The following is a 24384-nucleotide window of genomic DNA, read 5'->3' on the forward strand; positions in this document are numbered from 1 at the left end:
CTGAGTTACAGCTGAAATCACAGCAAAAGGCAGATCTACAAAGCACTGACTCAATACATATGGACGCCACACTGTTCAGATATTTTACTTTTCAAAACCTCATATCCTTTTTCTTCCACTTCACAATTCCCTTCTATTTTGTATTGATCCAGAGCATAAATCTCAATAAAGTATACTTTATTGAGATTTATGTCTCAATAAATTTCAGTCTATAGACTGAAGTTTCTTATTGTAAGGTGACAAAAATGTAAAAAGCTCAACGACTATAAACCTTTCTCCATGGAACTGCAATAACTACCGAGTCAGATATTGATTATATTCAGGTGCACAGCTCTGCAAAACTGTAAGGCAAACTATGCAACACACACATCACATATGTTTCAACACTTTTTTTTTTTTTTTTTTTTGCAGGATTACATCTGCCAAATAGTTTCTAGAAGAGCAAAACGACAATTAACCGCTTTACGTGAGCACAAAAATATTCAGTGTGAATTTTATCTAAAAAAAACAAAAAACACACATTATAATTAAATGCAAACATCACTTTGAAAAATAATTAGGTCTGTTGAGCGCTGCAACACCAGAGCAGCTGAAGCTTCTGCAGACAGATGTACGAACACCAGGCTGCCGATTAAAGCTGCCAATCAACATGAATAACGCTCTGTATCTACAATGGTCCATAACGCCCCGGGAAGGAGTTGGAGAGACAAAAGAAAAGAGAAATTTGATTGAGGACCCAGAAACTTTGTTAAATTACCGAGAAAGGCCTTTGGCTAAAAGAATGCCTCCTGTAATCATAATGAGTTTTCGCCGTACTCCTGACGGAATGGTGTCATTTCATTTCTACCTGTTTTATAAAAGGAAACTTGATTGAGAAGCTGTTCCCCGGTGTACTGATGGAGCGATGCCCCCCCTCAGAGGATGATTCATAGGAACAGCCAGTAAGAGGCCAGCTTTTATTATAAAAGCATGTAAATTAAATCAAGCTGTTCTTTGGGACGAGGAAATTTGTGTTTCTTTTCCCTACTGGTTTCATTGCTCCAGTCTCCAGCTGCGATGTCTGCTTTAGCTTATTGTTTTGCATTTACAATCCTGCACCAGAGACCACATGGTCTGTCAACACCAGAAGAGTTGCCGCTTGTGGCAACAGACAGTGCCTTGCAAAAGCATTCAAACCCGCTGAACTTTTTCCTGTCTTGTCCCATTGCGACGTTGATGCATTTTTTTGTGATTCAGTGTGAAAGAATAATGTAAAGTAGCGCATAATAATAAAGTGGAAGGAAAAGTATACAAAGTTTTTATGACCTTTCTACAAAAGAAAATCTGAAATGTGTGTCATGGATTTGTATTTGGCCCCCTTTAATTTGATACCATAAAATAAAATCCAGTGCAGAAGTCTCCTAATTAGTAAACCAAATTCACCTTTATGTAATTTAATGTCAGTATACCTGTTAAGGCCTGGAATAACCCTAAACATACAGCTGGAGCTACAATGGAAGCTGAGGTGTTAGAATGGCCTAGTTAAAGCCCAGCCCAAGAGAGTCTATGGCAAGTATTTAAAAAATGTAATTCGCTATGATATTGGCTGAGCTTTGTCTGTTTTATAAAAACAAAAAGACTGGTAATAAATATACCATTACCAGATGTAAATTGTGAAATAGACACATTTTCCAAACGACTTGCTGCCTTAATTGCAAAAAAGTGGCTGAATACAAAATGTACTACACACTTTTCAGATTTTTAATTGTGAAAGATTACAAAAACTCTGCATTATTTTTCTTTGGCTTCACAGATATGCGCTACTTTTTGTTGGTCCATCACAGAATGATTCAAGTTTGTAATTGTAAATTGACAAAAGTTCAAGCGGTGGGAATAATTTTGCAAGCTACTCTGTTAGTACCTTGCAAAATTATGTATGTATTATACCGATTAGTCAAACTCTTTATTGAATACTTAGTGACAGTGAGCCGTTTTTACCCCTGAGCCGCAGTAGCGTCCGAGTCGAGGAGACTTGGTGTCCGCTCCATCAAAGAGCTCCATGTAGTCGTAGCCGCAGTCCGCCTCCTCCTCAATCTCAAAAGTCTGGAAGATCAGCTCTACACCATATCCCTTCTCTGCCGAAATCACCCACTGACAGTCGGAGGCTCCGGGATAGTTATTGTCTCCAAACTGGGCGTGGGAAAACAGATCTTTGGTTTTAACTTCAGCCTTTAGACGACCTCCACATTCTGGACAGACAAGTGGAGGGAAGTTAACGGTTAAATCAAACAAAAAGAGAGAAGATCTGTTTATGTACACACACAACTAAGGATTCCTCAGCTTTACATTTACCTGCAGTATGAGACGCCTCAAAGCCTTTTTTCTGCACCGAGTTATCAGAGAAGAAACGGATGAACAGCTTGTTGCCACTTGATATGATGGGAGGGGGTTTCTTGGAGCCACAGAAGCGACCTAAAGACGAGGCTTTTGCATCTCGCCCGTCGTAGATCTCTATGTGGTCGTACGCACATTCCAGGTGAGCCTCCATGTCGATCTCATTAAAGGCCTGTTACAAAACACAACAAGTGAGATTAGATCACATGGATGGAGAGTAGAACTTACAATGATTATGTAAATATAATATAGCATTGACAATGTCAAGATCTCGCCCCGCTGCTGACATTTTTTCCCCAATTTTTTTTAACCTTTCAGACTTTACAATTTTCAACAATTATAATCTGGATAGTAGCTGGAACTTCCATGATGTTAAAGTTTTTCTAAACATTTTTACAATAGAAATAAACGGGAAAGCTTTTATCACATAAATCACAAAGCTGGCATTAAATAAATTCCACTAGTCTGGATGACAATTTTCTGCTTCTACGTTGTCTGCTAATTGGAAAATCTCTCCAATGAGATCACAGGAAAGCTCATGAAAATCCTTCATGAAAAGCACTGCCATGATTTTCAAAGAATGAAGCTAATCTCGAGTTCAACAGATGAGTGTTAGCGCTGCCCCTCAACTCTAACGAGCGAGTTTGATAATTAACATTATTTCATGGCTGCAGGAATAGGAACCATTAAATAATTAAATACACGTTTAATTAATCATCTGCATTGGCTATTATAAGTTTGCATTTTAATGATTTAATGACATATTTAATAATTAAATTTCCATTACATACAGTGTTTAAACAGTAAAATAAATGCTTATTAAATGGTACATTTAATTAATGATGAGTTTATTTCATCTCGTCCTTTTTGACCTTCGAGTTAGCTAAAAGGAGCAAGTGGCTAAAGCTAGCAGATAGGATGCGTTTTGCACAGCAGCTAGTGTTAGCTAATCTAACATCAATCTTGTATTATTTAATATTGCTAGTAGGCTAATGCCAGCGCAATAATGATACGTTTTCTATGATTTCAAAGACTTCAAAACTGTTAACTTATTGTCTTTTACATATTTCTTCAAAAACGTTTTCTTCAGCGTCGTCGACATAACAGCTTGTCGTATTAGCTTACATCCACACAGTGGTAATGTCATGTTCTCTGCCAAAAAATAACTGGTATCAACTTTGACTTGATTTAGATTCTTGTGTTTTTAGGAAAATTATACATTAATTGCAATTTTTAATATAAGAAACAAACGCGGCACAAGAAAAAACAAAGATGTAGAAAATGTCAGAAGGGGGAGCCACACATCATCAGTAGAAATACCAGAACAGATTCTAACAGGAGCACAGTAAACACAGATGTCCTTGGTTATATTAAGCAGCTCGATTACACACACAAACAATGAGCGATGGAATCAGGCTGAGAGCGGGAGGAAGCGGCTCGTACTATTTTGATGCGGTGGCCTGGAGTGGTGGTGAGTGCCCAGGTGCACGCTTTCTTGCTGGGGTATTTATCTGGCCAGTTAGGGCTGGTAATAACACCGCTAACACTATTCACAGTGTGGTCGCAACCAGCTGTAAAGAAAAAAAGGAAGAAAAAAAAGTGAGAATTCATGTGATGATGTTTTTAATACAAGGACGATGTGTATGCTCTCTGAGCCACAAAATACAGGAGACAGTAATCTGTGGTGGAATACCTTCTTTGCAGTCGTGTTTGTTCTCGTGCAGCACAAAGCCGCTCCTGCACTGACAGCTGTAGCTTCCAAAGGTGTTGACACACTCATGCTGGCAGCCGCCATTCTCCTTAGAGCACTCATCTTTGTCTGCAGCAAATGAATAAAAAAAAAATGGCACACTTGAACTCTTTTTGCTGAATACCAGCAGATCACAATTACCAATGGCAGATACAAAACAGATGGATTTTGAGAGGACTTACCTGAAAAGAACTGGGCTTTGAAGCCCTTTTTGGAGACTGTGTTGTCCGATTTGAACTCTATGCGCATGTTATTGTACTGAGAGGTTATAGCTTCTGGTTTTTCTGCTCCGCAGAACTTCCCGTGCAGCCTAGAGTCTGCTGAGAGCCCGCTGCGTACCTCCACGTAGTCGTACTTACAAACCTGAGCAGAGGAACAACGCATGCGATAAGCTACGGCAAGGTTTGACTGGTTTCAACAGATAACAGCTCAAGATAACAGCAGTCCAACATCATCAGTCATGATAGAAAGCATATTTCTACCTGGCAAATAAATTAGTAGTAGGTGTAGCAAAAGAAAACTGATAAAAAATGCTAAAACAATCTTAAAACAGAAGGACACAAAACAAAGACTCTTCTAATTATCAGCTACTGGATGATCAAAGGAGGTAAAAAACATCTTTGTGGAGACAAGCTATCAAGAAACCAAGAAATGAAGAGGAATTCTTGAATATTGTGCAATGGTTCGGGCTGGAATACCCGATCAGAGGTGCCAGAAATTAGTCGACAACTCGATGCAGATGTAAATAATGGCTCAGGAATTCACTGTGAATTTTTTAAACTTGTACAGAAAAATGCAGATATTGCTACATTTTTGATCAGCCTATGATTCCTTTGTCTTTATTTTCACTAGCGACATAATACTTTAGATTTTCTTTTGAACAGGCATTGTTCTCAATCCCTTCGTTGCATATTGAACTAAAAGCTAATGTAAGAATTTTGAACTTTACTCACAATTGTAAACACATTGCTGTTATTTTGAGCAGAGCTGTATAAAACAACAGGCAGAAGAAGAGGAAGATTATCTGCTGTAACGTTAGAGCGGACGGATGACCGAGCTCAGAACAAACCCGCCCCGCATGGACTGATAAAAACCCCAGTTCTCACGTCATTGCCCTCGGTCTCGAAGACGTCAAAGAGCAGAGTGATGCGGTACTGCGTGGGGGCGACCAGCTGCCAGATGCAGTTCTTGTTCGGAGGATACTCTCTGGGCCAGCCTGGGCTGGTGATTGAGCCGTTCAGCTTGGTGATGAAGCCACCGCAGGCAGCTGGACACAGCACAACACGGGAGGAGGCACGGAAAAACTGTAAGACTCAGAAACAGTTGTGTGGAAAGAAAATAATATTTCAACTTGTTCCCTGAAATTTCGACAGGAAAAAAACAAAAGGAAACAAAAAAAACTTTACGATCTTCCTGTAAAGATCTTAGCAGCTTTCTGTCAGCTCCATGACGCACAATGTTAGAAACTGTGGCACAGGAGCCCTCACCTGACAATTCCTGGCAGAAATAAATGTGCAGTGTTGATCCTTAGCAACTGCAGCAAAGGCTGTGTTGACACATGGAGTTATTAGATGTGGGGAACGTTGGAGTCATAAAAGCAACACTATGAAGCTATTTTTACCAGCCTATGCAGACACTAGATTCTGACTCAGTTTAGGTTTTCACTACATGTAAGAAGAAGACTAAATATAAAATATTATTTTGTGAGGTAATGAGCAGTATTTCTGCTGCTAATGCATTTGTCAACTGAAGTAGCTAATGGGGATTTAGCAATGCATTTAAAATGCATTAATGCTCGAAAAAGTGTTAACACTCATTCTTCAAAAGCTGAAAGTTCAATAGATTTTACAGTAAATGTATGTGATAAACACAAATAGGACATGTTTGTGAAGCAGAGCTGCAACTGAAACCAAATGCAGTTTTACAGTGCTGACTCAAGGCCTAAATATAAATGCTCGACTTTTTACTTGCAATACATTCTGAAAACATTGCTTCATTTTGCACTACTTGTGCATAATTGTTGAGCCATCAGATAAAATCTCATTATATACATCGAAGGGTGCGACTATAATGTGGGGAAAATGTGAAAAAGTTCAAGGCGTATGAATATTTTAATCGAGCCGCAGAGAATAGCATTGCTGTCCACGTTTTATCTCTGCCTTATTTAAACAGCCAAGATGGAGTGACACCTGTCTTCCTCCAGGGGCAGGAATGAAATAAGTGCTTAGACGGCGCTTCTTGCAAACCAGCATTTAGCTCCAAAAGACAACCTATAATTTAAGACAGAAATAAAGCTTGAGTTGTTCTGACACAAATCCCTAAAATCGCAGCGCCCCCACCGGTGCAGTCCTCTCTGCTGGGATCTTTTCAGGTGTTTACGAATGACTGTACTTATTGTATTTGGGTAGCTAAGTGTGTGAAGAGCTTCAGGATGTAAATGACATGGTGAGCGGGGCTGCTGGCCGTCCTCCCCTGTACTTACCCTCACAGCTGCGCTTGTCAGCCGCCAGCTCATAGCCCGGGTCACAGGCACACTTGTAGCTGCCTAGCGTGTTGACACAGCGTTGCTCACAGCGACCGTTGTCCGGTTTGGAGCACTCATCCGTCTCTGGAAACACAAAGACATGTTAGGGACCTTTAGGCTGGGGCCCCCTCGGTTCAGCGGAGAAATCGTCCAAAACAACACGAGTTGGTCAAAGCTGGTCACACGGAGCAAGCAGGACACATATGAGCAACGGACGATTCCTGGAATATCTTGTTTTTTTTTCCTGGAACAGATAGGATATAGGCCCTCTCTGACCCTTTACCTTTGAAGAAATTGGCAGCAAAGCCTGCTTTGTTGACGGAGCCATCTGAAACAAATTTCATCCACAGATGGTTGGAGCTTGTTTTAATGTCATCTGGCTTGTCGTATCCACAGAAGCGGCCCAGCAAGGGGCTGGTTTCAGAGAGCCCGTCACGCACCTCTAAGTAGTCATAAGCACAGCTGTCATGTCTTTCAATCTACGGATAGAAGCGGAGTTTGGAGTTGAGGAAGGGGCAGATTGCAGGTAAAATAATACTCGAGTAAAATGAAGAAAACAGGAGAGCATACCTCAAAAGACTGGAAGGTTAGACCTACGTGGAAGCCCTGAGTAACAGAAATCTTCCATATGCACATTTTGTTGGGCCGGTAGTCATCAGGGTAGTTGGGGGACTGAATCTGACCATTGTCCCTCTTCACTTCGCCACCACAGATGGCTGCACACACAAAAAAATCATTTAAAAAAAAAAGGTCTCTTAACAGCAATATGGTTTAAAAAGGCAGCAGAAAGTTAAGAGTGCAAGAGGTATAAACACACATCATCCATGTGCAAAATGTGGAAATAGTGAAGCTGAATGTGAAGCCAAAATCTGGTCGGCGCAACATAATGTTCTTGACACATGAGCGTCAGAGAGGCCAGAGGAAGGTGGCGAACGTTGCTGCAGCAGCTTTCGGCCACATTTTTTAAAAACGTGGCTGTGATCTCAGTCAACATCCGACAACCAGGCACAGGAAAACAGTCGCTGCTAACCCTCGTAGACGGCGGAGAAGCCTTTCCCGACCCAGTTGCTGCTGCTGCGGAACTCGATCCACAGTCGGCTGTCAGTGGAGATGATCGGCTCGGGCAGCTTGTCGCCACAGAATCGACCTGGGTCAAAGTTTAATGTGCAAAAATTTAGCTGGACATTAGAGTGTCATGAATCATATAAGTTTTACTCAATGAATTTAATGAAAGAAATGTCATGTTGATGAAACTGTAATCTATTGACTTGTTGTTTTTGTGGCAGTTTTGGTTTTTAGATCTCTGAAACTAGAGATGCACCAACCAATCAGAGTTTTTTTCCTAGTACGGACAATGTCTATTTTATGTTTTCTTTTGAGGTCTGATCTCCAAAACCAATCCTGATTGATTGCCTCAACGCAAATAATACCAAGTCTGACAGTAGCTGCACAAAAAGCAGTTTCCAGGTTGTTAAAAGTCAACTCTGGAACAAAAGAATTTCTTGTTTTCTACAAATATCTTTGAATTTTGGACTGCTGGTCAACAATGTCTCCCCAGTTTCATAATCTTCAAACAGACCTTTGAGAGGTGCCTTCCTCCAGTATCCATCGCGGATCTCCACATGGTCGTACCAACAGAGGTGACTCCTGTACAGATCCATGGAGGTGAAGTTCAAGATGATCTTCAAAACATAGAAAGTACAGTTACTAATGTGGATTGGATTTGACTGGACCGTTCTAAAGCATGAATGTGCTTTGATCCAAATTATTCTGATAAATCTCTAAAGGCAAACCTTTACAAACCTAAAATGTCAACTAATAATAATATTTGTGAGTAATAAGGAAATTATTAGGAAAGCAATTAATCAATTTCTTTCTCCTTTGCCATCATGCACTACTTTGTGCATAATTTCATACATACATAAAACACAAAAAATGTGTAAAACTTTCAGAAGCGCGAGTATTTTCCTCAATTCTTGTAAATGTTTTGATATCCTGAAGTTTGACTCTTATGGTGACGGGTTAGGGCCAGAATAAGAGAGCTTATTTTTCAAGTTATAAAAATAGTCATGTATTATGACAAAGTCAACATACTACCAGAAGAAAGTCATAACAATACTAGAAAAGTTATTTTAATGAAGGTAAAGCTTCAATTGTTATCAGCACTTGGTGTGACCAACTCGTCTAGTGTGAGAGGCTCTTTCTTCAAAACAGACAAGTTGTTTGCAAGTTGTGAGCCGAGTCCGACTTAAACACCTCAAAGTTGTTACCGTCTGTACGCCAATACCTTTTCCCCCGGTGTGACTGATATTCTCCAGATGCAGTGCATGTAGGCCGAGTATCCGTTAGGGAAGCCAGGGGAGGAGAAGTTCCCGCTGCTGTCCTGCAGACTGTCCCCGCATTCTGTGCAAAGACACACAGAAAGAGCTGAAGGTCAAGGCCAGCCGACAACCCGACTGAAAACTGGCTGTTCCGAGGTGACCCCGTCCTCCCGTAAACACACACACACACTAAAACTTTGCTTCAGAGACAGATGCTGGATTAGATCACTGGATGTGACAGAAAGGGCATCGCTTTAATGTTTATAGGCACATCTGCTGATAATATCCTCATCCTCACTTCCTCCCCTTCTCCCCCCCCAGCCACTCCAGATGATGATTACACAAAGTAGAAGAGTGTGTGTGAAACACTGTTTATGAGCATCCTCTGAAAATAAACCTGCTGCTCTATAAATAATACAGTCCCCTGGGGGAGGTGATGCATTATGTACATGTTGCCGGGGCAAAAAAAAAAAAAAAAAAAAAAAAGACAAGCAAACAAAATAAAATAATAAAAAGAAACGGCCTTTAGTTTGACTGGAAACATAAGCATTCGAGTGTGCATGGTTTTATTCCAAGCATCGTCCACAGAGCCTCTTGCCAAGTCGAGGAAAGATGTGTTTAAGTCACAAAGGAACACACAGAGTAGCTGGCTGTCTTCAGCTGTCCATCTCAAGAAGTGTTAATTAATTCACAGCCAACTCCGGCTTATTTTACCTTAATACCAGCTAGGAAAACATCTTTTCCTCCTGGACATTGTGCGTAAGCTGTAAAGCTACCAGCTGAGCTTCCAGCAGAGTGTGATCATGCTTGGCAGACGTCTGCCAGTCTTAAACCAATAACCAGGGATGACAAAAACTCTGAGGAATGCTTCGTGAAAGGGAGATGTGGGGCTCTTTAAGAATTTTCCCCAACAACACGTGGAGAGACTCGATCACTGCCTCGTCCTCCTCGACATGCACCACGTCATTCACTCTTCCTCAGGAGGCTGAGTCAGTCGGGAGTAATGGGGCTGAACGCTTGCTCTAAAACTTCACCTTCGTCCTGGTAAATATCAGACGAGCCGGTCCATCTGTGGCAACCCAGCTCCGGGTTTATTTGTTGTGATTTAAGGAAAGATTGAACACATGCAAAAAAATTGTTTTTTCCATGACTTGTGGGAAACTGTGACTGGGATTTCTTAAGGCTTTTTAAAGGTCATTGTCATAAAGGCCATCATTCATGGATGATGGGTTCCATTCAGTAGATTCTCCTACCTGAGCTGAGGATCTCTGCAGCTCCTCCAGAATGACTTGGCTGCTAATTAATGCTCTCTGTGACCATTTTGACAGTTTATTCGGACAGTCATGTCTTTGTACATGACTGTACAAAGACAGTCATGTACAGTCATGGGATATTGTTTTATAACCTAATATTTGACAGAACAACAGAAAGTATACTGAGAATAACTTGAGTTAAGCTTGACTCTAGCAAATGGTTGCAGAATCTATTTTGAGTAAAGAGGATAAATTCATGCCACATTTTCAGATTTTCATTTGTAGAATTAAATTAATTACTTAAGTCATCATTTTACGTCAAATACACAATTATGGGGCTATGTGTCTATTACGTAAACCCCAATAAGGAACAGGGAAGTCTAAGGTTTTAAAGTTAAAGTGAGTGAGTGTGTTTGCCAGGCTCTGTACATCTGTTAAAGGCGTAAAATCTTTTTTAACTCACCAGTATTGAACTCCCTCTTTCTCATCTCTGGAGGTATAAACATGCTGTTTGGCCAGTGGAAGAAAGGCAGGCTTAGTGAGCAGCTACACTTTATACACTGTACAAACAGTGATTTACAGACAAGCTTCTGTCTCCAAAAAGGAAGACAAAGCTGTTCTTTTTCATCTGTTTCGGGGAGAGGTTTCACCTCCCCCTCTTCTCATGGTTGTGTTTACACTCCTTCCATCCTGGGAGACTTATACAGTGTAGCCAAGGAGACACACCATTTAACAGTAGATGTGCACAGAGTTAGCAGCGTCAAGGGAAAGCTACTATCAGGTTATAATGTGTAAGCATGGAAAACAAAATAAAGGCACACAGGAGGCAGGATCTGTTATTTTGACCTTACTCGAGCATTTGTAGAGTTTGCGTGCCTGTGCAATATCGCCCTTGCTAAGTCGGGTTCTCTGGCCGATGGGCGGTCGCACTCCGTTCACGTCGTAGCGTGGCAGGATGGTGTCCAGGAAGATGCCTCTGTTGTTTGGGGAGAAACAGAATGATGCCAAGAGATGCTTTTAACTCAAACAGGCAAGCACTTCATTCCAGCATACATGCACGAAACAAAAACACAAGCATAATTTATCTATAAAAATCATAATAATTGTCAAATTAAAAGTGCCATTCAAAACACATGAATTAAAAAAAATTAAATCACAGAATGCAGAAAATGGCTACAAAAAGGCACTAAAAGTGTAGAAGCCATGCAGTACTTAATTCGAGATGTACAGTAAGTAAAGCATGTTTAAGATTAGCATCATTTTTACCATTATTACAAGCTAATGAGCATAACTAACTAAGAATAACGATGTAAACAGGTGCAGCTGGGGATCACCAGCGTAAAAAAAAAGAAGGTGAAGGTTGGGATAATAAAAAGAAGGGGCCCTAAAACACAGCTCTGGAGGACACCACTGACAGCTGGTGAAGAAAAAATTAAACCAGGCTTGTAAGGAATCAATCACACTTCATACATTGTGCAAATTATGAATTTTGTATATGAAAACATATTGCTCTGAGATAAGATTCACATGTTGGTATTCCATCTGAGTTCGCATTTTAGAGCTAAAAAAATACTTGGAAACACTTCATTTGACGGGTTGTGAATAAGCATGTCATGACACCATCATAAACATGACGTAACACCCGTCATGCACATGAAAGTCTTCATGAATATTTATGACTGTTGTCATAAAGTGTCATTTGGTAAATCATGACACTTTTAATACAAAGTTGACATTATTCAAAATGTCTTTGTTATGATAACTTGTCACTAACCAAGAAATCATGATCTGACATAAATTTGTTATAACAGTATTACTGATTAAACTTTAAAAATTATGTAGCTTTATGTTATTTAAGCTAAATAACAAGTGGACATTCTCAGTTTTTTTTTTATCATCATTATTAAATGTCTAACTTATGTGTTTTTGTGATCTACAAAATTTTGCTGGAAGACAAGCCAGGGTTTCTTTGAGTTTTCAAACTTTCTACTTTTTCAGACGTATCAGTCAATTTCTGAGTGCTTGAATTTTAGCCATAGAGACAAAATATCACATTATTCCACAGTGGTAAGGCTGCAAGTATGGAAACTACAAAAGATCACAGACCATAAGGAAAGACTAGTAATGAATGAACTGATGGCTGAAGAGAAGGAAGAATTGATGGATGGTTGGACAAAAAGAATGATATGAAATTCCACTTGCATCTTTTTTAATGATTTTTTTCCCTCTAGTTTATAACAGACTAGTTGGAGCAGCTTTGCGCATACAAACATCTATCACACGCTGGATGAAAGAGGGAGTAAAGACTGGAATAGAAATATTTTCTGCTACTCTTTTTTTTGTCCAGACTTTTCCACACTAATCAAGAGTAGAAGAGGGACTAAGCTGTTTGTCACAGAGATAAAAAAAAAAACAAAAACAAAAAAAAAACATCCCTAGATCGTTCCAAACGTACGTCTGGGCCTACACCAGGAACCTCTTCAGAGTTACTGAATGACCGTACGGAACAACATGAGCTTTGCGTACAATTCACTTTCTTCCTTTATGCAGATCATAAAACTGATCTGTTTGGGTGTCTGTTAGCTTAAAAAATGTATACTAGAACAGTTTGTGCGGGAAATAAACGTTCTCTTAGATTCAACTGCTGTAACTTGACAGTTTGATAGTTTATCATCTTCATTTTTCCAAGTTTTGGCCAGGAGAGGCTTGGCACGCTGACCGTTCCCATGGCGACATGCCTACCAACGCCAGGCATGTGCAAACAGAGCAGCCTGAGCGAACACTTTGGACTCTGCCTGCCTGACTGTCTGTGAGTCTCCAGGAGCCTGTTAGCTGGCTACTGATAAAAAAAAAGAGAAAAGGGACGCCACTCAACCAGTGTCAGAACAAATAATGGGAGCACAGGCTGATCTCTATTTGAGTTGGCACTGGTCCATCCTCCTGTCCTGAAAAATAAAATAAAAAAACATCGGATGGGGGAAACACAGGGGCTATGGGTCGGAGACTAGAGTGTAGACAAAACGCGTGAGATCAGCCCTGATCGTCCCCAGGAGACAAGGCAAAACATCAAGACGAGCCATGAAATCTTCCGAACAACACCCGCAGGCAGAAACTCTGGCTTCCCACGGTGATTTACTGTAAAACACTGTGCAAACACGCCGGCTAACAATAAGGCAGCACAGAATGACACTGGCACAGGTACATCAGCCAATCAGCACTTCAGAAAAAGTGCCTGGAATGACTTGAGAAAAGCTAACAGGGTGTGCTATTACAGCGGTGTGAAACGTTCCTCAACAGAGGCAATCGTTCTCTGATTCCTAAGCACTCTTATTGATTGGCATGGCCCCATGAATTAGAGCAGGAACGAAGTTACACTGGAAACCGAGCAGGGGTGGATTACCTCACAAAAGCAACAGATTGGCTCTGTTTGGCAGAAAGCTGGAGGGTATTCTGCAAACCTGGAAGATTAAGAGGTTAAATCCAGGTCTTGACCCACGAGTGACTTGGAGTGCAGAGAGTGAATACGGAATCAAATCTTTCACCAAATACCGCCTTTCACAAAAGTTGCTATAAAATTGGGCGGTTTTCCTCTATTTCACTACCAAGGATTCAAATTAACAACAACAACAACAAAAAAAATCAAACTTCTCAAAACAATATCCATATTTCACTGCTAATCTGCATGAACTAAATACTTAACCTGCATGTGGAGGCAAGGGGGCCAGACAGGAATTTCTGTACGTTGGCCTACATCCAGCCTCAGCGTCTGTTTAGACAAAGATTCGCTCTCCACTTCCCAGAATCCATTTGCCACAAGAGCACAGCACTAGATGTGGGAAGAGGCCACAACAGCGAAAGGGTAAACCCAAAGAGGCTATGATGTGGAGTATATGTACAGCGAGGGCTGAGCAGGAGAAGCCAACAGCTGCTTCTTATATCAGACGGAGGAAGCGCTGATCATCGTCTGGGCTGCGTCTTTTTGCTTTGCCGCCGTTCTTGCTTGAAATTTCGAGATCAGATTAGAAATGCTATGATGATCAGAGGTGCTGGCACTTTTCTGAAATCGCCCGCGTTTACTGAAGAAGCACAGTTTAAGCCCTCGACCTTCATTTGAAGTTAGAATATCACAGCTTGTACATGGCAATGCTGCAAGAAGTCGTCGTGCAAAAGGGTGTGTTTATAATTACATTAATGAATCATTGGTTGAGTGAGAGCCAGCCTCTCTGCAGAGGTCCGGTTTGGCTTCGCCGTCACCCAGCTGGTAAGTTAAAATGTGTGAAAAGCCTTAAAATAAATTAATCTTTTATGGTGGCAGCTTAACCTCTTGATGAAAAACTTAACCTTTAATTTGAAACTTTTAAGAAGCGGGGGGTGGGGGGAATCATGAGTAAGGAACTTGTTTTATTAAAATCATCTATTTAACACTTCATAGCACCCTTTATTGAATATTTTGTCCACTCTCTTTTTGGAGCTACTAGAAAACTTGGGTTTCTATAAATTTTAAAAGGTTGAGGGAGGCAGACAAAGACAGATCAGCAATCTCTCTCTCTCTCCCTCTCTCTCTCTCTCTCTCTGTATGTGTCTGGCAAACCATGTTTGTGCTGATTTCTGTGTTTGTTTTGGGTAATTATTTTTGCTGAAAGACCAAATGCTGGACCAGTTCCAGTTTTTCTTGGGCAGAGCCACCAGAAAGGAATTGCGTGCCAAAGGGTTCATGGTGCTAAACACCATAAGAGGGATGCCATTAACAACGGAGGTGAAAGACGCCCACAGCATCAGAAATCCTCTACCGTACTTAATAATGAACATGAGGGACTTTCCGACATATTTATCCATTGCTTCTTACAAAACAAACCAAGAGTGTTTATAAGAAGTAAGGAGGTAATTCGGCCGTCTGATTCATCCGTGTTGCAACAGGAACAAATCTGTACCAGGGAACCGGTGCACCATCGGTCTAGTGGTTGTAATGGAGATTGGGTGAACCAAGGTGCCACTCTTTGCTGTAGTTCTCCAACCAATAATCTTTCTAGATTTGCTTACCTCCCTGACCATCTTTCTGACCGTCTGTGGTGGCAGGATAAACACGGCTGTTCCTGTCTGTCACAGCTCTAGTTGCTTCAGTCTTTTTAATTATTGCTCTGGTTGTATATATGAACAAGTTTAGGAGGGTGGCCTGATGGTTGACACACAACTTCATTTTTTCTCTACTGAAGAGTTGCTAGAAGAAGCATATTTATAACACAGGAAAACATGGAGTCACAAGTAGCTAATTCAGCTCTTATACAATCCCATTAATTTAAAAATGAAAAGTATAAACTGCAAAAAGTTTATTGTGAAGGAATTGTTAGGAGAGCTAAGGGACAAAATAATAATACAAAGAAAATCCTCTAGCCTCTCCAAAAAAAGAAAAACATTTCTTATTTTTTTTATCATCCAAAACAAACAAAAAAATGAGTGAGATGATGCTACTTTGAACACTCCTGTGAGAAATGACAGCAGGACATCTTGCTCAGTTGTAGGTTTCAACAGAGAGCCAGGAATGAGGGTAACTTGGTAAAATCTAAGATTTCAGTAACACTCCTCCAGAATCCGGCTGACGTATTGAAATCATCAATTGTAATCCACGATGCACACATTCAGAACCAGGTGGAAGCAACTTTAGCCAATAAACTTCAATGAACTTCCTCCACTTCTGCAGATGAATGTGTCCGGTTTAATAACTTGCACCCCGTCTGCTTTTAATGCGTTTCCCTTATAACACCTGAGTGTTTCAAAGGTGCCGAAGCGCTTTGCAGCAAATGCTGCCGAAATGAGTTCCTATGCAACCATCCGATTCATCATGAAGGCCTGTTTAAAGAGCTTCCAGGACCATAAAGAGGTGTTTTATGGGACAGGAGCAGAGCTTTAACAAGAAGCTTCATACCACCATGAAAGAGGTGTAAAGACATGTTGCTATGATGAAACAGAGCTGCTGCTCACCTGAATCAGCTATCAAGAACAGAACAGCAGAAAATCCTGATTTTCCCAAAATTAATAATAAAAAAAAAAAGAATTACAATGATAAAAAAAAACCAAAAAAACTGATTTATCACCCAGCTCTAACTAGTCACGCACTACGCAAATCAGACTAATATGGAAAATTAGTCAGAAGAAAGCCAAGAGATGTTTGCGGTTTTCAACAAGCCGTAAAGGTGAGTAAGCAAGCTTGAGGAAGAAGATGAAGGTGACCTAAATCCAAAACACTCCGTCCTCACTGTGAAAACAATGTAGTGGCAGCAACGTGCAGCAAGGTATTGTTTAGAAGCTGCTCAGAGTTGATTTGAAGGTGATGGTAAAAAGTTTGAGATTGGGATGGAGCTTCACGTTCCAGGAGTTGTAATGTGAAAAAGCACTAAAAAAAGTTCAAGGGTGTGAAAACTTTTGTCAAGCACTGAGGAGTTGAAAACAGGGAAGTGGTAAATGGATCCAGACAAATCCAGTTTCTCATTAAATTTCACTTTAACCTATGTGCTTGTAATTCCAGACATGTATGCAACTTGAGTTTGTCAAAATACTGAATGAATCACATTAGTGTTCTCCCATAGGAGCTGCAGCGTAAAGAAAAAAGGTCAAAAAGTGGATTCAGAAACAGAGTGGGATCCTTGTTTCACATCGAAAGGTTTTTAACATCCTCTACTTAGATTCAAAGACATTTTTTTCTTCCCAACACTCTAGTTTATTACAGGAAGTAAGGCAGAGAAGCAAACACTCAGATCCAAACCGACTTTGAAGAAACAAAGGGGGCTTTTTTTTTTTGAAAAAGCAGGATTATCTCAAAAAATGTGTTTTGCTCGTGATTTATTACTAGAGAAGAACTGAGAGTTCCATTATTGCCTTTTCCCAAGATTTGGGAATTTTGCCAGGTTACTCAGCAGTAGCCTGTGGACACAGAGCTGGTGCGTTACAGATCGAGACAAGTCTTTCAGCGATATGCGCTGAAATGGAAAACAGGGCACTGGGTTAAAAGCGTAGAGCTGAGCGGAGAAACCGCTCAGTCTGACTTTATCTGAGACCAATATTCGTGCTGGAGTCATAGGAGGATGGACTTCGCCTGGCGCCTACCTGGAGAATGTGTTCCTAGCGTAATGCATGATGCTATCAAAGTCATAGACTTCTCCCAAAGAGTCCACCTCTCCTGACTCCATCTTCAAGAAGTTATACTCCTGCCCTGAGAGAGAGAGAGAGGGAGAGAGAGAGAGAAAAAAAATAAGAGTTATGAAACAGAGTCAGACTGTAAATCAGTAAGTGTGTCAAAGGTGAGATCACTTTTATATGTACCAAAGCAGATCTAAGAACACATATGTAAAGATGTAAAACTCCTGCAAATCTCTACGCATTTTTTCTTCTGTTCTGTTTTGCAACTTAGTTCACTCTCTCTACGTATGGAAAAATAGGAGGTGGGGATTTTGTGAGAGACTGTGGGGACATTCCTAGGCGAGGTCCGTGCTCCTCTACCTGGCTGGATGTTGTCCCTGATGATGCTGACGTGTTCGTCTCTATCAGGACGCGTGTGTTCGTGCCAGAAGCCGATGACGTGTCCCAGCTCGTGCACCACAATGCCAAATTTGTCACAGTTTTTACCAATGGATATGGCCTGGGGGCCTCCTCCTCGGCGACCCACGTAGGAGCAGCATCTATGAATCATCACACACACACACACACACACACACACACACACACACAAGCCAAGACAAACATTAAAATACCAGACTCTATGCTTCAGGGATAAAATAATTATTAATGAGTTGAATGGATACCAGGAGAAACAAAAGGATCGTGTCTCTAACAGCTCAGACGTTTGTTACTTCTGTTCATCACTGTGCAAATGGATGAACTTCTACATACTTTCTTTCCAAGCAGGAATGGGGAAAATAAGAAGCTGTCACTGTAAAACGCCTTGAAGCAAATGCACATCAGTTTCATGTTTTGACTCCTCTGGGAAAGCTGTCCACGACATTTCTGAGTGAGCTTTTCTTCATGTCGTACCATTGTTCCTGAGGCCAATTTCATTTCTGAGGTCAGACACTGATGTTGGACAAGATCACCAGTTTCCAATCCAATTCAACCCATAGGTATTCTATGGAGGTCGGGGCTCAGTCAAGTTCCTCCACACCGAACCCATTCTTCTATTACTTTATGGACCTTGCAATCATATTGGAGCAGGAAGAGGTCAACCTCAAAGTGTTCCCACAAAGTCAGGTGCATAAAATTGTTCAAAATGTGCCACTGCATCCAATGCTCTGTGTTGCATTAGCTATTATAAGGCTCGGCTGCAGCTGCTCTCATTACACGAAGCTCTCTATGAAGATGGTTCTGGGGCTAATCTTAAAGCCAAAAGGAGTTCAGCGGTCTGCAGCTTTTAAGTCACCAGAAAGTTGCTGTCCGCAGGCATCCGCAAGCCCTCTGATTTTACAGGACTTTCCACTTCATGGTTGAGTTGCTGTCTTACATTTTGCTACAATACCACTAATAGTTGACTGTGGAATATTTAGTAGAGAGGAAATTTCAATTCTGAATCCAAAAGCTCCAGAAAGTCTGAAGAATTACTGCTCAGGCCCCATTTAGAAGATTACCAGGCAGTCTGGCTGCTTAGAAGCAAAGTATGAAGAAATGAAGGATAACACAAGACATTTACTCTGTAATGACTTCAATGAAAGTTGATTAGGAACAGCTCAACAACCTCCGGGTAAGGTGACCCATCATGCATGCACACAGGTGTGACACTCATTCATCTGCCTGAGAAATAAAAATGAAAAAAATTTGAGCGTGGCACCAGAACCTGGCTCTCCACCTCACCGTGACATGAAAGGTTCACTGTGGGAGTCTGCAGGACAGGCACACATATCGTGGCTCAGAGGGCCAGACAGCCGCTCTCTAATTACTGCAAGCCAGCCCGGGCTCTCTTGAGACACGCCTTGAACTTTGCACAGGACAGATGGGGGCCTGCTGAATATGCAGCAGAGTCGAGCTTTCCCACTGCTAACCGCTGCTGCCTGCGGATAATGTCATCCTTGTTGCTTAAAAGGCCAGCTAGCAGGTTAAAAATGGCAACTCGCAGTCAGCTGGTAAAGTTCAGTTTCAGGAGCTGCATCTGCTCTTATTTGGACTGTTGATGTTGAATGATAAAAATCAGTCCAAAGAGGCGGATGGCTTAATGGCTTGTGGGCTGAGGTTGCCCTAAGCCTCTTTTGCTAAAAATATGGTATGTTTTAAAAGACTTAATGAGAAAATAATCATCAGGAAACCAAAAAAAAAAAAAAGAAAAAACCCTTGTGTCTAAACAGATCGCCAGCAGTCGCATAGCAACAACACAATAAGCACCTCCCCTGAGAAAAGGAAAAACGCTGACAAGACATGTCCTCCTTCTGCTCCGTCCTGTACGCCATGAATGACACAGAGACACTCAGCAAGTCCTGAAGTTCAATGAAGAGGCACCGGAAATTCCTGCTCACTGAAAGGACTGTCACTTTCAGAGCTGTCAGTGGGCTAAACAGCACCTCCCCGACTGCAGACAGGGGGAAGCGACGAGGCTGCTGAGCAGGAGACAAGGAGGAGTACTCGCGTGCAAAAATAATTAGCTGTGCATACCGAATACTTGCAGCATGAGCATTGTTAAGTTCCTACATGAGCAAGCCGAAAACCCCACTGACTCACCCGCATGGACGGTAAGTGAAGACAATATAGCTCTCCTCCTGGGTCCTCTCTATAAAGGTCACGCAGGTGTGCTTCTCCCAGTGCCGCATGGCTTGGCGGAAAATAGCCCGCTGGCTGCCTAAAAAGGACCACAGAGGGGTTGAGAAAACACAGCTGAACGAACAAAGACCATTTCCAAATGAGAAATTGTTGACCAATATCGGTAAGCACTCTTCAGTGTGGATGCTGCTACTGACTGCAGACTCAAAAGTATCTACTTTTAGCATGAGATGTTTAAGTGAAGTCAGAAGATGCTCAAAGGCTTTAAAAAACCAGAGGTACTCTACTCACAAATATTATTTTCAGGTTTTTTTTTATGTTATTATGCTATATTTTAAACAGATACAGAACATAGCAAGTCAGTTGTTGTTGCCTACCACTGAAGTTGCCACTGATGACATAGGGGATGACCCCCTCAGGCCAAATGCGCTCCGGTCTGGAGGTGGCAGCCCTTTTCCTGCGCTGTGCAGCCTGTCTGTTTGGATCACTGCTACTGACCGAATCTGTGGATTTAAACAAAACAAGACAACAATCCTTCGATTAATTGAACCAGCAAAAACTAGCCAACACTTTCCATAGAGACAATAGTGAAAGTTTATTGAGCATTTATTCAAAGAGACTCTTTGAACCTTTGATGCTTTCAAGCTCCATAATTAGTCTTCATTTTAAATTCTGACTTTTACTTAATTAAAGAGGCATGTTCTTCAAACAGCATTGTTCCTCCCTTCGCACGCACCCTTCTTTATGTTAATATGAGAGAAGGCAAATTAATTTCACCATTTTAATGTCACTCAACCAGAGACGAACGTTACCATGGAGACCGAGCCCCAACCTAAAAACAAAGATTAACAAAAGAAACATTTCTTTTCTGATTCGATCTGTGTATAAGGTCTATCCAGAAAATATTCACAGCGCTTCACATTTTCCACGTTTTGTTATGTTGCAGCCTTAAACCAAATTGTGCAAAATACCTCATTATGGCAATGTGGACATTTTTTATTGCATATTTTGCAAATGTAATAAAAACATGAAAGCAAAAAAAAAAGAGAAAAAAAAATCTAATTTACATAAGTATTCACAGCGATATACTTTGATCCAACTTTGGCAGCAATTTCAGCCTCAAATTTTTTTTAGTAGCGTCCACTAAGCTTAGCACACCTAGCTTCAGGCAGTTTCACCTTTTCCTCTCTGGCGTCATGAGGATGGATGGGAAACTCCCTGGCATAACTAAGCTTAAAGTAATAATTTATTATTGAATACATGTCTCGTCTGGTTGGAAGTAATGTTAATGTTCTGAAGTGACCCACTTCTCTTCCCACTTCACTTGAGTCTCAGGGAAACTATGAAGGGCGCTAAAGATTAAGGTAATGGAAAAGAGGCCTCACAACCTCAAAACTAAAATTTTCAAAGCATCACAAAAAAATAAAAAAATTGTCCTGCAATTTTGAAAAATAAAAAATAACCAACTTACACAATTTTTCAAGGTGTTTATATATATATATATATATATATATATATATATATATATATATATATATATATATATATATGTGTGTGTGTGTGTGTGTGTGCGTGTGTGTGTGTGTGTAAATGCAAAAAAAAAGACACTTTCTTTTTCAAAGTTCAGAAACAAACTTCTTGGTTGAATTAAAATAAGCCAGGGTTATGATGGAATAGATTAGGTCCAAGCACATTAATGGCACTGGCCTAGTCAAATTCCAGACCTAAGAGCTAACACGTCTGCAAAGAAAAAGAGAACAATTTCCAGTCTGTGAATGACCTAATTTAGTAGAGACATCCTCCAAAATATTTAATTGTAGCAGAAACCAGTACCTTATATTTATTAGAAAAAAAACAACTTTAAAAACCTTGAGTCATTTCACAATTACGCATTGTTTTGCGTTTGTCATAAAATCCCAGCGTAATGGACTGAAGATGTGGTCGTAATGTGGAAAAATTGAAGAGAATGTGTGATTATGTTTGGTTTTTTAGTCCTAAAAGAGCAAATTAAAAAATATATATTTTAAAAGTTGACTCTGAATAACCTTCATGGGAAAACACATTGTTGAAACAGAAGAAAAAATAAAAAAAAGAAGCAGTAAATCTGTGTAGGAGGGGAAACTGATGGGAGTCTGATGAGCAAGACTGAAAAACTGCTGAGATAGCCAATTACATCATTTCCTCCCATCCTAGAGTTGTTGATAAAAAGAGATCATTTTAACGAGTGACACAAACGCCCATTTGTCTCTTATTTTTTTTCTCATCCACCACAAAATCAAAACAGTCACTGTTGACTTAAATCTCCACAAAGGTCTGGGTCATCCCTTGTGAGATTGTTCATTTGTAGCAGCAGCTTTAGAAGCACTATGAAACTCCTGATTTCCTTTCAATTTGACTTGTCCTTTACACAATCTGTAAAGGACAAATCTATTCTGCTGCAGCTCAGTCTGCAGAAATCCATGCTGGCCGCCTGGTGAGAACAATTAGCACGTTCACTTGTGCACACGTTGTGGAAAAATGTTGACAACAGGCAAATCATCTCAGTTCTCTGATAAAACATGCAGAGACAAAGTATGCACAAAAAACTATTACAATAGCTGATTTTTATCATTATTATTGTTATTATATTATTGTTATTAATACTATTATTATATACAACTGATGAAGCGTGAAATCCATTTCATACATATTCTTTAAGCATTTGGTGTCAAAAACACAGAAAATTGTTCTCCAAATTTCACTTAGTCTTACAAAATAATTCAGGCTGCTTGAACTTGTTTACATTCTGCTACATTACATCCACATACATTTCAAAATGTCAACACATGGTGGGCTTCCTTAGTCTGTCAGAAGAAAATTAGGGCCCCTAGGGAGAAAAAAAAAAGTTTTCTGACTTTTTTTTTCTCAGAATTCTGATTTTTGATATCAGAAAACTCTGAGATTATAACCATCATTCTGAGTTTAAAGTGGCTCCAATTCTATTCTGTATATTCTGTACAGTTTAGATGGACAACCCTGGATTTCATTTAAACTCACATGCACATCACACTTTCTGCATTAATAAATAACCCTTTCCTTCCATTTCAGAGTGATGCAGTGCTGTATGTTGGTCTGTTGCATGACATTCCACTTTAAAGTATGGAGAAGTTCTAGGGACATTAGTACTGTAGACAGTAAAATGGCTAATGCTAACAGCAACCCACGAAACATTACTGTAACAAAATGCTGCTCCCAGATTTTGATGTATTTTATGAAAAACTGCAGCTGATAGGCGCTCATTCTGAAAATTAGAGTAGCTTTTCACTACATAAAAATGAAATGTGCTGTGACTAACCAGCTCCAGTGCGTACGGACAGTCTGTCTCCGCTCCAGTTCTGTGACTGAGGGATTCCCGTTCACGCCACAAATCAACCCTCAAGGTAATATTTTAAGATGTTGCAATATATTCTTAATCTTTCAACGAGTCCCTCTCGCTCTACATGCCTGTTAGCAAAATCAAAAGAGCAGCAAACTAGCCCTGTTCAAACACAGACGCCGACTTGGACACACTTGTTGGTTCCTGTTCGCCTGGATCTTACAGAGCAGCAAAGCCTCTGGTCTGCTTTGACTCACAGCTGTTATTTTTTATTCAGCTCCACAAAGCCCTGCAATTATTCTTAAACTTCATCTTAGAGGTGTAGCAATGTGTGCCGATAACCCGTCTTTAGGCACATTTAAAGAGGGCTTAAAACGCACACACACAGTCGTGTTTTCATCGCTTGTGGGGACTTCACATTGGCTTCCATTAATTTCTACAGCCTAACTCTTACCATAATCCTATCCTTAACCATCACATATCTAACCCTTACCTTAACCTTTACCCTAAATCTAACCATCACAGACCTAACCACTAACCCAAAAACAACAATTTCCATCATGGGGACCAAGAAAATGTCCCACCAGGAACAATGGTCCCCATGACCCCACATAGTAGACAGAAATAGGTTCCCATAAGGATATAAAAACCTGGCACACACGCGCGCGCCCATGGCTGCAGGGTGGAGAGGATCCGAGTGGCTTGACAGATGCAGCATGATGTCCTCAGACAACACAATGCCACAGGCAGAAACCAGCAATGTAGCAATTATGGTCATTTCACACAATTTGATTTAGAGCAGTGATCCCAAACATTGTTGCTATTTTGTCTCTGTAGTCCAGTGGGTGCTTACTGTCATTACCTGCATCTGTGTGATTTATGGTCTGGACGGTTCTCTGAGCCAAATCGATGATTCGGTCCACCTTAAAAGATTTCAAGTCCTCTTCATCCAAAGCAATGTCTCCCAGAAAGGCAGCTGAAACAGACAAACAGAATCGGGGTTAACACAGAGCGAGGCATCACTCAGTCACTTCAGATCGAGCAGGCTGCATGCAGTCCAGGCACACAGATGCGAA

At 40.7% G+C, this 24384-nt stretch overlaps 1 protein-coding gene across 1 annotated transcript in view; it reads right to left on the minus strand.

Annotated features, from left to right (window-relative positions):
* The window catches only part of bmp1a (bone morphogenetic protein 1a), a 40071-nt gene that overhangs the window by 3338 nt on the left and 12349 nt on the right, over positions 1-24384 (minus strand). The window contains exons 2-19 of the mRNA XM_014982259.2: positions 24171-24284; positions 20331-20456; positions 19915-20032; positions 17716-17894; positions 17323-17428; positions 11073-11197; positions 8935-9050; positions 8227-8329; positions 7678-7794; positions 7218-7363; positions 6931-7126; positions 6606-6731; positions 5230-5390; positions 4306-4486; positions 4067-4192; positions 3817-3944; positions 2332-2545; positions 1978-2228 (exon numbers count right to left, since the gene is read on the minus strand). Coding sequence (XP_014837745.2) covers positions 1978-2228; positions 2332-2545; positions 3817-3944; positions 4067-4192; positions 4306-4486; positions 5230-5390; positions 6606-6731; positions 6931-7126; positions 7218-7363; positions 7678-7794; positions 8227-8329; positions 8935-9050; positions 11073-11197; positions 17323-17428; positions 17716-17894; positions 19915-20032; positions 20331-20456; positions 24171-24284 — 2633 coding nt within the window. The remainder of the gene's footprint in view (positions 1-1977; positions 2229-2331; positions 2546-3816; positions 3945-4066; positions 4193-4305; positions 4487-5229; positions 5391-6605; positions 6732-6930; positions 7127-7217; positions 7364-7677; positions 7795-8226; positions 8330-8934; positions 9051-11072; positions 11198-17322; positions 17429-17715; positions 17895-19914; positions 20033-20330; positions 20457-24170; positions 24285-24384) is intronic.

Source organism: Poecilia mexicana, unplaced genomic scaffold (assembly GCF_051168715.1).
Source record: "Poecilia mexicana isolate PSO_F unplaced genomic scaffold, ASM5116871v1 scaffold_9, whole genome shotgun sequence".
Classification (NCBI taxonomy): domain Eukaryota; kingdom Metazoa; phylum Chordata; class Actinopteri; order Cyprinodontiformes; family Poeciliidae; genus Poecilia; species Poecilia mexicana.